This window comes from Anoplopoma fimbria, chromosome 7 (genome assembly GCF_027596085.1).
Source record: "Anoplopoma fimbria isolate UVic2021 breed Golden Eagle Sablefish chromosome 7, Afim_UVic_2022, whole genome shotgun sequence".
In the NCBI taxonomy this organism is placed as follows: domain Eukaryota; kingdom Metazoa; phylum Chordata; class Actinopteri; order Perciformes; family Anoplopomatidae; genus Anoplopoma; species Anoplopoma fimbria.
The window spans coordinates 4,139,773-4,153,533 of NC_072455.1; the positions used below are offsets into that span (position 1 = coordinate 4,139,773).

The 13,761-nt window shown below is 43.1% G+C and overlaps 1 protein-coding gene across 1 annotated transcript in view; it reads left to right on the forward strand.

The window, feature by feature from the left end:
• The window catches only part of exoc6b (exocyst complex component 6B), an 89,114-nt gene that overhangs the window by 17,555 nt on the left and 57,798 nt on the right, over positions 1-13,761 (forward strand). The window contains exons 7-8 of the mRNA XM_054601154.1: positions 5,954-6,139; positions 9,631-9,699. Of these exons, the coding sequence (XP_054457129.1) occupies positions 5,954-6,139; positions 9,631-9,699 (255 nt within the window). The remainder of the gene's footprint in view (positions 1-5,953; positions 6,140-9,630; positions 9,700-13,761) is intronic.

A 13,761-nucleotide genomic window follows, 5' to 3' on the forward strand; every position in this document is an offset into this window, starting at 1 on the left:
ATTATGGAAGCCCCAGTGGTCCGGCAGTCCTGACACTGATACCGGGATTATGTCGTCGTATCAAATGTTTGGCTCCGAGCGCTCACACTCAATCAGGAGTAAGTGTGTTTATGTGTGTGTGTGTGTGTGTGTGGAGGAACAAATTACACTTTCTTCTTCTCTGCTTCCTTTGCTTTGTCCCTCTCTCTCTCTCTCTCTCCATCTCTTTCTCTCTCAGACAGTGTGTCTCTCTGGTGTGCTCTGTTCCAAATTAGCCCTAACTCTCTGTACCCGGCCGCCGTTACAGCTCCCTCCACCAAGGATGTGAAAATAAATAGATCTGGGGAAGAAGAAGGAGGAGGAGGAGGAGGAGGGGATGGAGGGAGGAGACGGAGGAGAGCACAGGGCTTACAATGGAGCTATTGTCTGCTGCCACATGCCCATAGAAGAGGAGGAAAAGGGGGAGGAGGAAGAGGAGAGAGAGAGAGAGGGAGGAAGATGGGTGGGGAAGGAGGAGAGCCAAGAGGGGGAGAAAGGAGGTTTGAGAGAGGGAAGAGGAAGAGATGGAGGAGGAAGATGAAGAAAATGATGGAAGCAGAGGGAGAGAGAGAAAGGAATATGTAAAGAGGGGGAGGAAAGATGGGCATGTAGAGGGAGAGAGGAGGAAGATAAGGACAGTTGGGGAGGATGGAGGAGAAGTAAAAGAGGGACAAGAGGAGAGTGAAGAAGAGGATCAGGGAAAGAAGGTGAAGGTGATTGGAGGATGGGAAAGGGAGACAAGAAGATGAGTGGAGATGTTTTGGGGCCTTTCTTTCTGGTTTTCCTGTGTTTGTTGGACAAAACATTTAAACATTTAATGACGTCACCTTGTGATCTAGGATATCGTGATGGACATTTTCAGTATTTCCATATGTTTCATAGACTTAAAGATTTATCGAATGATGAGAATAAATGTTGTTATTGGTGGCCAGTCAACTACGTGCAGTTGCTTAATCGTAACTTGAATGTATCAATTCTATATTTAACTTCAAAGGGATAGTTTGGATTTTTTGAAGTGATGCTGTATGAGGTTCTTATCCACGGTCGGTGTTCTACCTACAGCAGATGGAGTTTGGAGAACTGACAGAAAAGCAATGTCCTGCTGTGGAGGTATTTTAGACACCTAAAAGACCCATATCAGTTTAAGTGTAAGCTTATTTATAACACCAGACTCCATTGGAATAAAAAACAGTTCATTCTACCTCACAGAACATGGGAATTGCTGTTCTAACGTTGCCTCAATCGGTTTGTTAGTTCGCGTCATCGTGTAACTTTGCTGAATCCAAACTAACTACAGCAACTCCCGTGTTATGAGAGATCAAATTTGTGTCTGTGTCTATGAAGACAGCATAGATCCAAACTATCTCTTTAAGACAGAATAAAACAATTTATGGATGTGATTATTAAAATCTACCCTCAAGAGTGTTACCAAAACTCTGTGTACAGCATCCTGGTGTCTACTAAGTTTTCAAACTGAGGATTGCATCACTGGAACTGGCTCTCCTGGATGGTTTTTCATTGAATCACTGTATGTCAAAGAGGGAGAGGGACGAATACAGGGAGAAGGAGAAGAAGAATGAGAAAGAGAGAGAGAGCAGAGGAATCATCTTCAAATGTCATTTCCCTCTTTCTCTGTTACTCTGTCACCTCACATTTCCTCTTCTCTCTCGAGACTTCACTCTCCTTCTTTCTCTCTCTTCCACTCTTTCCATCTCCTCATCTTTCCATCTCCTTCCCTCCCTCCCTCCCTTTTCCTTTTATTCACTTTCAGCAATAGACGAGTTCAGAGCTTCTGCTGTGCATTCGGTAGTTTTACGCACACACACACACACACACACACACACACACACACACACACACACACACACACACACACACACACACACTAATGGGAAACAGATTGCTGGGCCTGTGAAGTGGAAGAAGATTGATTACCTGTATCTAGTTACTGAACACACACATGCGTGTGCGTGCAGCGAGGGTGGCGGAGGGCACGCGCTGGGTCGCTGTATTCAAGCGTCGCAGGGAAAACCAAAACGGACTGTTATAGGTGTGTGTGTGTGTGTGTGCGTGTGTGTGTGTGTGTGTGTTATCTGCCGAATAATGCTCCACAGTTCACTGCCATTGGACACCATTTATTTCTGGTTCGAGCTCGGCCTGCCAAAAAGTGATCTATAGCCGGGATGTTCCAGTCAGGTTTTTGCTCCCGATTCTGATTCGAGTCATTTAATATACAAAGTGTTATTGCGCCACATTAATATTTATATTTTCCTACACAATACAGCAGTGTACTTCTGAGTGCATATCAGATTGCTTTTCAATACTACAGTAAATATCCAACACTGCTCACTCCCAAAACTTCAAGAAAAGCACTCTATTTTCCCCCTCGAGCGTCATTTATTTGAAAGTAACAAGGGACGGCGTGTTAGTTTCCACTCGTCACATGCATAATGTCTTTTCAAAATAAACCTCCTATTTCACAGGGAGTTAGGTTGAGGCAACAAATGCACTTGGTTAGGGTTAGTAAAAGAGCTTGGTTGAGGTTAACTTGACTGACTAACGACTCACTTAACTAGCGATTGAGTGATTTAAATGTCGCCGATTACTTTTACTTTCGTATTGTACATGGACGGCGGTCTCATGGGTGAAAGTCCTGTGTTTGTTTGAATTGAATTGTCCGCACAAGACTAAATAATAGATCTTGAGTGAGATCGGGAAATATCTTGTCAAAGAATAAACTAAAAGACCAAAAAAATCTGAGAAAGCATTCAATTCCACGAACAATAATTGGAAAAAAAACAGCCGTATCGTTGAGCCGTACAGACAGCGTGTTTCTTCAGGACACCAGCTGTTGGAAGTACATCGGTTTATTGTTCAAATCTTGTCATTAAGTATATATAAAAAAAATTTGGAGACACAACTTAACAGCTGGCAATCATTTTGTTTTGTTTAAAAATAAAAGCCGCCTTTGTCACTACAAGAACCTCCGTTTCCATTTTCAGAGAATGGCGTGGACGCCTGTTTCTCACAAATCGTCGCAACTTTTCACCCCCCCCCACAACAAACAGCCCGTTGAAACCACCCGTCGACACAGCGATCACGGCCACTTTGCCCTTTCGGTTTCAATTTTCGTCAATTTTTTCGCGCCGAGGCCGCAAATGCGCACAGAGGACTGCGAATCGCCTTGAAGTTAGTCGGCGAGGAACATATTTATCTCGGGGCTGCCTTGTGGTGTCGCCACAGTGTAATATCGGATCATTTAGGGAATATTTAAGAGTCCTTTATCTGTAAATGGATTACAGTGTGGCTTGGATTCTGGTCCTCATCCACAGCAGCGTGTTCTCACTTCCTCATTTCCTTCTTTTCACCTCCTGCCCCTTTTCTCCTCCTCTTCAACACCTTTTCTCCTTCTCCTCCTTCTCCTTTTTTGTCCTGCACTTCATTTTCCACCCTCTTCTTTTCCCCCCCCACTATGTTTTTATCCTTTGCTTTTCCCTCTCTTGCTATGCGATTGCGCGTAAGAGATGACGCACATGCCCGCACTCGAGCGTCAAGTGCCCCACCGAGTGCCGCCCCAGAAGAACAACGCGACAAAAGACGGTGTTAAAAAGAGTTCTGTTTGCAACAGAGCTTGGTATTACCAGCGGGGTCCTCCAAGACTCGCAACCACCTGTTGACAAATGCTAAAAAGCCGAATTCAGCCCTCTGAGTGGAATTCTCTGACGCAGGTGCTGACGTCCGTATCTGCAGCGTTGCGTACTGTAGGAAAGATGCTTTTTCTTAAGTCCTTCACTCCCGTCTGTCATGGGTGGCTTTCTTTTGAGGTCTAGATTTGTTCATTTCTATGTGGGGAGAAAGAAAAAACGCCTATTTGAAGGATTGGAAAGGAACGCCACGCGGAGACTCTCCACTTGGTGTTTTTTTTTTCTTTTAAAGGTTTGTGCAATTTCTCTTTGTCCGATCGTTCCGTCGTTCTTTCTGTGTTTCGCCTCTTTCAAGACTTTTTGGTTGATTTGAGTCTTGAAGAATTGGTGAAAAGACACTTTGCTGGTCGTATTTAGAGGTTTCTGTCACCTATTCTTTTCTTAACAGAGAGGCCACAGCTTGGCACATTCCTGTTTGTCCGCCCTTATAACCCCCCCCTTAACCTTCTATCCCAAGAAATGAGACTTTCCACTGATTCTCTTTGTACTTATTTTCTGATATGACTCATTAGTTCTGTATGTGCGTGGGCATTAGATCAAAGATGGCATTGTTTGTCCGGGTTTGTTGCATATCCACCCTCCTATGAACACCAGTTTTTCTCATTACCGCTGTCATTAAAGGCAACATTCGTGGCACAAATCGAAGCCTCTGACGTGTTTATTGACGTCTTCCAGCGACAGATTTAAGCGCACAAGGTGGTCTACGTGCCGGCGAAGGCGTGCACAGGAAGCAGAATTCACATAAGATTTTCACAAAGACCTGTTGCGGATATGGGTGTGGATGGAAAGACGCTCTTAAGTTAGGGTTTCCCACAGAAATATAACGGTGGCCAAGTCGCGAAGGACACTCGGCGTAGGAATGAGTTCAAAATATCCTCAAGAGTTAGCGGCGTTTGATGAATATATCCAAGAAACTGCAAAATAAAACATTTGGACGCAGAATGGAGACGAAAAAACGTCGGCTTAATTATCTATATAGGGTACAAAAATAGAAAATGATGATTTCCTTCAGAGGTAGACTTGGCAATCTCTGCAAGAATCATGACTCTGTTTTCATTTTGTGTTGGATACAAGCTCCCATTAATCTCCAACCAAAACTTCCTGTTTGATTATTATTATTTTTAGTATTCCTGATCCTTTTGTACGCTGCAGCAGACGGATCATTTCCCATGATACCTGGTTTTCCCCAAACAGTGATACAGACTGGGTTTGCATCAGATATTTTTATTGCACATTGCATTGTTCTGTTGAAAATCTTTCCATTTGGGGATGCATTTCCATTTACCCTTTTGTCTTTGCCACACCCTTTTTTTTTTTGTTTGTTTACTTTGGGGAAACTTCCTCAACAGGATCATTGCTGCGTTACCGAAATGCTACTTTATAAATACATATTAGCTTATTTTCAAAAAGGATATATTTGAAATGTATTTTGTCTCAAATTTGGCCTTTTTTTTTGGTTTTCTGCGATCAAATTTTTTTTTTTACGTAAACTTAACTCTTTTAGATTCTAATCTTATGATTCTCAAATGTTATTAACGCACCCCAAATTTAAATAACAGTTTTGACACGCAAAAGCACGGGTCAAAGATGTAAGCTGACCCGGTCTCCCCTTTCAAGCCCTCAGCGCTAATTTTATGTGCTTTGTCTTCGGATTCATTGACTCTTCATCCTTCCTGTTCTTCCCTTCCTGCCTTTCGATATTCCCACTGGTGTATTCTTAGTCTCTTTGGTAAATCCCTTTTTGAAAACGTCGTTGCATGAATGTTTTCATGGGACAGGGAGTGGCAGCTTTTCCCCCAAAGGTCCCAACCAATGATCTCCCCATCCGAAACTTCTAAGCTTCTCCACGAAAACGTCTCTGAAATCGGCATATCTGTTTGCATGTCTGGGTCCCTTTTTGTTTGCTGTCATGTTGTTCTATCTCCCTCCTATAAAATGTAATTCTAGCACATGTCTGCAGCGCTACAATGGAGATCGGTTGCAGACTGTGTGAAATTGTTATCAGTAAACATCTGGTTTTGGTGTTAGACCCTCAAAAATCAAAGAGCGTCCACTGCTCTGAAGTTGCGCCAAAAAAGCAAAATGTAAGAAGTTCCCCTTCCTCCTCTATGGCTTTTGAAAGGTGTTCTGGGAAATGTAGGAAATAACTGGAGGACAAAACAAAAAAATTATCTTTTTAATTGTTTACACGCACGGGTCCGTCTGATGTTTATTCCTGTGTTGTGTTGCAGGCCCAGCTGCAGCGCTCGTTGGACAGCTCCGTCTCCACACAGCCGAGGGGCCTGATTGGCCGACGGAGCAGAAAAGAGGCGGCGGCGGCGGGGACGGGGACGGACAGCGGCGGGCAGGGAGGCAGTCCGGTGTCGGAACAGGACTCTGGCATTCTGGATGTGGAGGATGAAGAGGAAGATGATGAAGTGAGAGAACCACACACACACACACACGCACACACACATGAACGTATTTCAATTTGTCCTTCTGTCTTTGTCCTCTGAGGTTGGACAATAAAGAAGGGATGTGATATCATGTCCTCCAATCTCCATCCTACATCTCATCCAAATGTGTCCATCCCATTCACAGATTGCAGCAGTCCTGACAATGTTCTGGTGTGGCTTCAGCTTTTTTTTGCTTCCTGTCGCATTCTCATCGTTGTGTCTCCATTGTTCTCTTTCATGCCCTTCTGTCTGTCTTCTTTCATGTCCTCCACGTAACCCTTCTCGCCCCTTCCTCTCCTTGTCTCGTATCTCCTTTCCTTTTACAAATCAACCTCTTCCACTCCAATCGTCACGTTTCTTCCATACAAAAGTAATGTGTCATCAGCGTTGATTTAGTGTCTCAGGTGGGATTTCTCAGTCAGTCTCTGAGGCCAACATTTAGTCCATTTTAATCAAATTTAGTTCAACCCCTGATGCAGTTTGTTCGGGCATTTGTAAATGCAGCAGTCTTCTCTGGTTCGTACCAAGAAGCACCAGTCTGAGACCTCTTGCGAGAGGTGGACTCGGCTCGTTTCCAGGCTTGACCCTGGTGCGGTTTGATTGCAGTGAGAGCATAATTCGAGTTAAAGGAAGTGTGAACCGAAACTCTTGTTTGAGAAAGACGCAGGTAGAGGACAACATGAGGGGGAGAGGACTTACTCTAACTTCTGAAGGAGACCAATGTTTGCTTGACATGTAGGCCTAACACAAAATACAGAATATGTTTGATACATTCCACAAAAATAGTGATCAGCTGGAGGAGATTTGGGCGCTGTGAAACCAAACGAGACTAAATAGAAGACAAACCAAAAGTCCGACACTCTGATTCTGACCAGCCAAACAAACACACTGTGGCTTCTGGAAGTCTCCAAATGAAAATGTATCAGATCACTTTTAATTTTATTTCTGCTTGACAGGTTTGCATCTGTTCAATTGTGACTTTGACTGAAATACTTGTTTTGGAAAACAGATTTTGGATTTGGATTTTTGAACGAAACATCTCACTTCATTGTTATCAATTTCGCTTTTGTCAGATTGCTAGACTTTCTCTTGTTGTTGAGGAGATTTTAGTGAAACTTAAGGAGTTGACACTGCTTCACGTTGAGTCACAAAGATTACAAACCATAATCCTGACTGAGCAGCTGGAGGATGTTTGAGTACCTCAGTTACATGTTTACAGACCGACCTGTAGAGCTCCTGTGGGCACAAAGCGTTTCGGCACTGAACTCTTCAAGTCCCCCCTCGCGGGATCAGGAGTGCTTTGTTGTTACGCACTCAAGGAAAGCAAAGTACAATGAAGTTGAAGAGAATAGAGCTGAACTTGTAACCTCCGTGCTGCCATTCTGTTTTAAGGTCCCCGTCGTCCCCTTGGCTTATTTTTTTTTACGTCCTGTAAACTCGACTCAACCTACTCCAACGGGAAGACCTTGGCTCGAACAAAGGCCTGACCCCGCGGTCGCCAAAGGTTACGACCGCGGGTTGGCGCCGATGGCTGCGGCCATGCCAACCGTCGGCATCCCGTCGCCTCGCGCCAAACCCTGCCATGTCTTTCCCCTTCCCTTCATTTACAGTCGTCCCCCTGTGTCTCTGCATCCTATTTTTATTTGCTCCCTTTGTTCTTCTTTTCTTGACCTTTTCTTTTAATGCCTCCCGTGTGTGCGATGAAGACGTACCTCAATGCCACGTTTCCCTCTTAAACGCTGTTTTCTTTTTAAGGCCGATGTCTCTAAGACCTTTTTGGCCGGAGACCCACATGGGTGTTATCGGAGAACAATCCGACACAAGGAGCAGCGGAGAAGGCTCTGGCTTGGCTCGTCTCCATCACGCTAAGCCAAACAATGTTCGTTCTCTGCTGAGATGGACGCCATGACGCTGCAACGCGTGTCTTACAGTTTAATTAAAAACATTCCTTTTTTAACAATTCAGTAATTCTTTAGTATCGTACTAAAGCTTTGTGTGTGTTTTATGCATGTTTTTAACCCCAAATATACCCGAAATCCAGAATTGAAGACTGAACATCTTCCCCCCCACGTACGAATATCCAAATAGTCCAATATTCGTTTCTAGCCCTAATTCTAGTTTCCTCCTTTCCTACCTTTCTTCTTTTCTTCCTCTCCTTTCCTTCTCGCCCCTTGTCCCTTCTGTTTTCTCCTTATTCCACCCTTATTCATTCACTTTCCTATCTTTACTATCATCTTTACCTTTTCCACATTCTTGGAAGTGTCTCCATCATATCTTCCTCACTTTCTTTGTTTCTAATGTCTCGCATCTTTTATATTTTTTTGTCTTTTTACCTCTGGTCAAAGAGGTTACATTTGCGTTTCAGTTTGTTTGTTTGTCTGTCAGGCAAATTACAGAAAAAACACTACCGGCCCCGATTTTCATGAAAGTTGGGGTGAGCATGTAGCATGAGCCAAGGACGAACCCACTAACGTTGGAGCAGATCTGGATCACGGACGAGATGTACGAATGATGTTATGCTTTTGTTAACATTGCGAACCAAGTGTCCTTCTAGTTTTCTGATGTCTCACTGTCACATATTTCAATTCTCTAAACTTTAAACTACATTTAACTGCTTTTCTATCATCCCTTCAGACCACAATCTTCCTCTTTTCCGGCTCCATTCCTCATCTCCCCCCCCTCACATCTCTCTTTGTCTCTTCGCCTTGTCTCAAGACTTTGTGTGTGCGATCATATCAAAGCTGGCATTGTGTCTTTTTTTTTTTTTTTTTTTTTTTTTTTACAGAAAGCTAACTTTCCAGAGGGCAATAGGGCACATCCTTTTTTGCTTTGTGTTTGTGTGTTAAAATGGGTAAATTGCGACTGTGTTGTTCTCTCTAAGACGGAGGATGTGGGCAGGGAGGAGGAGGGAGGAGGGAGGAAGGAGGAGGGAGGAAGGATTGGGATGTGGGATGGTTAGACCGAAGGATAGATGGAGAGAAAACGAGCTGGTGACACTGACAAAATGATGAAGTGATGCAGAATGCTTAGATCCCCCCCCAAGTCTCTCTCTCTCTTTGTCTCTCTCTTCTCTCTCTCTCTCTCTCCGTGCTTCCAAGTCTTTCTGCCAGTTAAAGTAAAGTTCAATTGGCAGTGACATTTGTTTTGAAAACCAAATCCCCCCCAAAAAAAGTACAAAGAATGACATGCACATCTATCTTACTTTCTGACAAGCTGTTTTATATTTGTATGTTATGTTGTTCCACAAAAACAAGCACAGTTTGATTATCGTGTTTTGGAAGGAAAGAACAGACATTTGGGGAATTTTTAAACATTGTCTTTTAGAAAATTTGGGACATTTTATACAACAAAATGGACTTCTGTTTCCACACATACATGTCTGTTTTAACTTGCTTTATTTGCGTGACATGTAAAGGCAAATGTTTCTGTGTATAAGAAGAGTTCTGAACAGTGAATGGTATTTCTCTCTGTAGGTCCCAGGAGCTCAGGACTTGGTGGATTTCTCCCCAGTTTACCGCTGTCTGCACATCTACACTGTGCTGGTGAGTTCATCCTCTTCTTCTTTTTTCTCTCTATAACTGTCATCTGTTCCTCTATCACCTGATCTTGTTTTACCAAACACTCCAGTTTGTAGCACAGCCTAATCTGATGATGGTGAGCTCTAACTACGATTAATTCCCCTCATAAATCACTTCTAATATCTATATCTTAAACTTTTGGTCACAATGTTGTGTGTTGCAAATCATGTAGTTCCCACCAAGCAATCCGATTGGTCAACTAGACATTTATCACATGAAAAATGAGCATGACAGCACATGTTGATCACTGAAAATATAACTCTGTAACTGCCAGAGCTGGAGCAAAAAAGCCTACAATACAAAATGGATTATGTAGTTTATATTGATTTATACGGGAGACTTAGTTTTGATGAATGGTTGGAAGAGGATGAGAGGAACACAGAAAACACAGCGCTGTCCGCGGTGCTGAACTGCGTATTTCATTTTGGGAAATCCCACGACTTCCAGAAAGCACGAGCTCATTGTATACAGGCCTCCACAGAAAGCTTTTCCAGGTTACCATGGGCAACCAGTTCTTGGCTTCTGTATCCCACGAGTGACAGCCATCTAGAAAAATGAAGAAAGTAGGTAGATAAATGATTAATATTTTGTTATATTAGCAATATTTTTCAAAACCGAACCAGACAATGCTGTGTGTTTCTTGGTGTGTTTACTCGGGTTCGCCTAGATATGTTTAAGAGACTTGTTTCAGAAGGTGTTTAACTGTGGGAGGAAGTCAAACACACATTTTCAAACTGGTTCAACTGACAAAGAGCCGGTTGAACCTGTACAAACACAAAAAAAAGGAAATCTGTGAAGTCTTGTGGGCCAAAATTATACGACAAACATTTTCATCGTTAAGCTGACGTATAACTGAATAGTGTCTTAATTACTCAAAAGATAAGGCAACCGTATTTTCAGTTTCGGCAACCAAAAGCTGATGCATTGTCACCACTTTTTGAAATTAGTGTTTCCTTTTTAAAGTTTATGAACAGAGAGGTGCATGATGCCGTAAGACGAGGCCTCCGGCTCGAGCCTGGCTTCACTCCAACCCGGAGTGTGTGTGTGTGTCTCATCTCAGTGAGAGCGAAAGCGACATGGGTGGAGGTGTTGACTGGGCCACGACTGGGTTAGCTGCACATTTGGGGTCTGTTTTAGTGTGTGTGTGTGTGTGTGTGTGTGTGTGTGTGTGTGTGTGTGTGTGTGTGTGTGTGTGTGTGTGCCTGTAGAGGCTGTGTGTGGGCCGTTTGTGTGCGTGCCAGAGGGTGGCTGTTTCTGTTCGGCCAGAGGGTGTGCTGTTTCTGTTCTGTGTGTGTGTGTGTGTGTGTGTGTGTCTGGCAGGGGAACAGGAAGTGCATGAACTTTGACAGGAAGGAGAAAATGAAGGGGTAAGAGAGCGATGGAGGAAGGGAGCAAAAAAAAAAAAGGGAAAGTGAGGTTAGAGAAAGGGTAAAAAGGGGGGCGAGAGAGGAGAATAAGAATTAAAGGGAGATTGGGTGAGCGAGGTTAAATGATAAAGGAGGAGGAGATGAGGGAAGTTCTAAGGGGTGAGAACAGATGAAGTCATGGTGGTGAGTTTCAGGCAGCCTTTGGTTTGGCTGTTTAATGTTAAAATCTGACCCCATCCCTTTTAATCTTTAAGGCTTTTCTGCATAAGTAGAATTTAAATGATGTGGAAGTGATACGAAGAGATGGAGGGAGGTCAGCGGAGGTGTAACTCCCCACGTTTACAGGAAGGAGAGAGGAGAGAGTGAATCGGCCACCGAGCGATAAGGGAGTGAGGAGAGGGGTCACGGGGAGGTTAAAGGGGGCAAAAACAGGAAAACAAGGGTGAAAACACAGAGGGAGGGAGATTAGAGAGAGGGGTGAGTACCAGCGGGAGAAGAGAGGAAGAAAACATGGATAAGGAAAGAGAGAGTGAAGGATGAGAGATGGAGAAGGGAAAGAGGTGTGTTTAGTCTCGGTAACATGTTGAAAGGTCTGACCTCTTCACCTCGCAGGTCAGACTCCCTTTTGCACTTAAACACACACACACACACACACACACACACACACACACACACACACACACACACACACACACACACGGTTTTAAAGTGGTGTGTTGAGTGACAGGCTATTGGGCAGCGATGTGGATTTACCATTAGAAAAGAGAGTTTTCTGGTAAGATTGACTGGAAAATCCTGAAACACACACACACACACACACACACACACACACACACACACACACACACACACACACACACACACAGTTTAATTGTTAAATGAGAACGACTCACACGCGCATGTAACTGTTTCATTTATTTTTCTAGTAAACCTGGATGTGGAACTCCGTTTGCAATCAAGACCACCTTTTTCTCTTTTTTAATTTTCCTTCTCCATCTTCATACATTCTTCTCTTTTGGCTCCGTCTTTCCTTTCTTGTTTCCATGTTTTTAAAGTCCACCATTTGTTTCCAGCAGTCGGAACAATACTGCTTTGTTATTAACACACACACACACACACACACATGTGCTGCGCGTTGAGATTTGTGGACAGAGATGTGATCAGTGTAAACGCGGGACTGTAGTCCAACACACTGGGTGGAGGAGGGGTGGAGGAGGAGAGTGAACCAGCAGAAGCAGCCAGTCCCATCAGACTGGGAGGTCTGAGTTGCACCAGTGCAGGAAGGCTGGTGGGGTTTTTACTCTCTGTGGCCTTGATTTTCACTGCAATAGATAAGTCCTGCACCTCTATGGAAACATAACAATCATGGCTAGAATTAGAGATAACTAAAAAATGTATTTTGTTCAAAATAACAGTGATAATGCCATTAGTCGTAAAAACGCTAAGTCAATCATGGCTTCCTAGATGCACTAAGGAGCGCTGAATTCAATGCTTTTTAAAGGATCTAGTCCATTTAAACGGCTTATTAGGGACAATATTTTAAATGAGGCATGTTTTCTTTTTGTTATTTTTTTTACGAGGATCACCATTTTAGGCTTGGTTGTCTTTCGTCACTCATGATGTGTTCAAAGTCCGTCGTAAAGATGAAAATCAGCCAATAAATATTAGATATTTCATGAAGACAAACTAAGCAACTTTCTGGAAAAAGACAGAATGAGAGACAGAAAAAAGAAAAAAGAAAGAAAGAAAATAATTGACAGAGAAGTAAGAGGTAAGACAGATATAAACAGTTTAAAGGGCCAGTCACACCTCTTTGTCTTTATGTACTTTTCTCATTTTTTGTGCCTTACCTCTTTTCTGTTTATGCCTATTTAAAGGTTTTTTTTCTCATGTCCAACTTTCCTTCTCTGTTTATGGCTTTTTTTTGTCATTTCTCATTGTTTTTTCGGCCTCTTCCTCTCTTCTGTTGATTTCCTTTTCCTTTTTTTCTTTCACATTCTGTTTGCTTTGTTTCTGTCCCCTTTCTGTATTTCTTCCTTTCTTGACCTCCACTGTTTTGGTGGCGTTGCAGTGGACACACACACACACACACACACACACACACACACACACACACACACACACACACACACACACACACACACACACACACTATCAGCGCTGTGTTTCACCTCTGTGCTCTCGCTCGGGGAGAGCCAGCACAGTATAACCAAGAGTTCATGGCCGTTTGAAGCCGCTGGCTGGTTGAATACACATTGTTCAGCTGAGGGTCAATCTGGGAATTACACAACGCCTCACAACATCAAACTAAACTTAGTTCCAAAACACTCTATCTGGAATACAACCAGTGAATTTATATTTCTTCCATCCACTTTATTGTTTTGTTTTTAACTTTGCGATTTGTTTTCAATGGACATTGTTCCGCTGAGGGTCAGTATTAAAGGATTAAAGAACGTAACCCTGCTTCAATACAGAACTCCCCTCTGGATCTTTACTTTTATTATTCTACATTTATATCCGCATAACTTATTTGAATAGCCATTGTCTAAGGTTTAAGGTATCCGTGTCAAATGCAGAGCTTTCACACAGAAACCTCAAAACAGTTGAAGTAGAATTTTCTGATAATACTCGTGAACGCAGGAACAGGCGATCAGGGAAT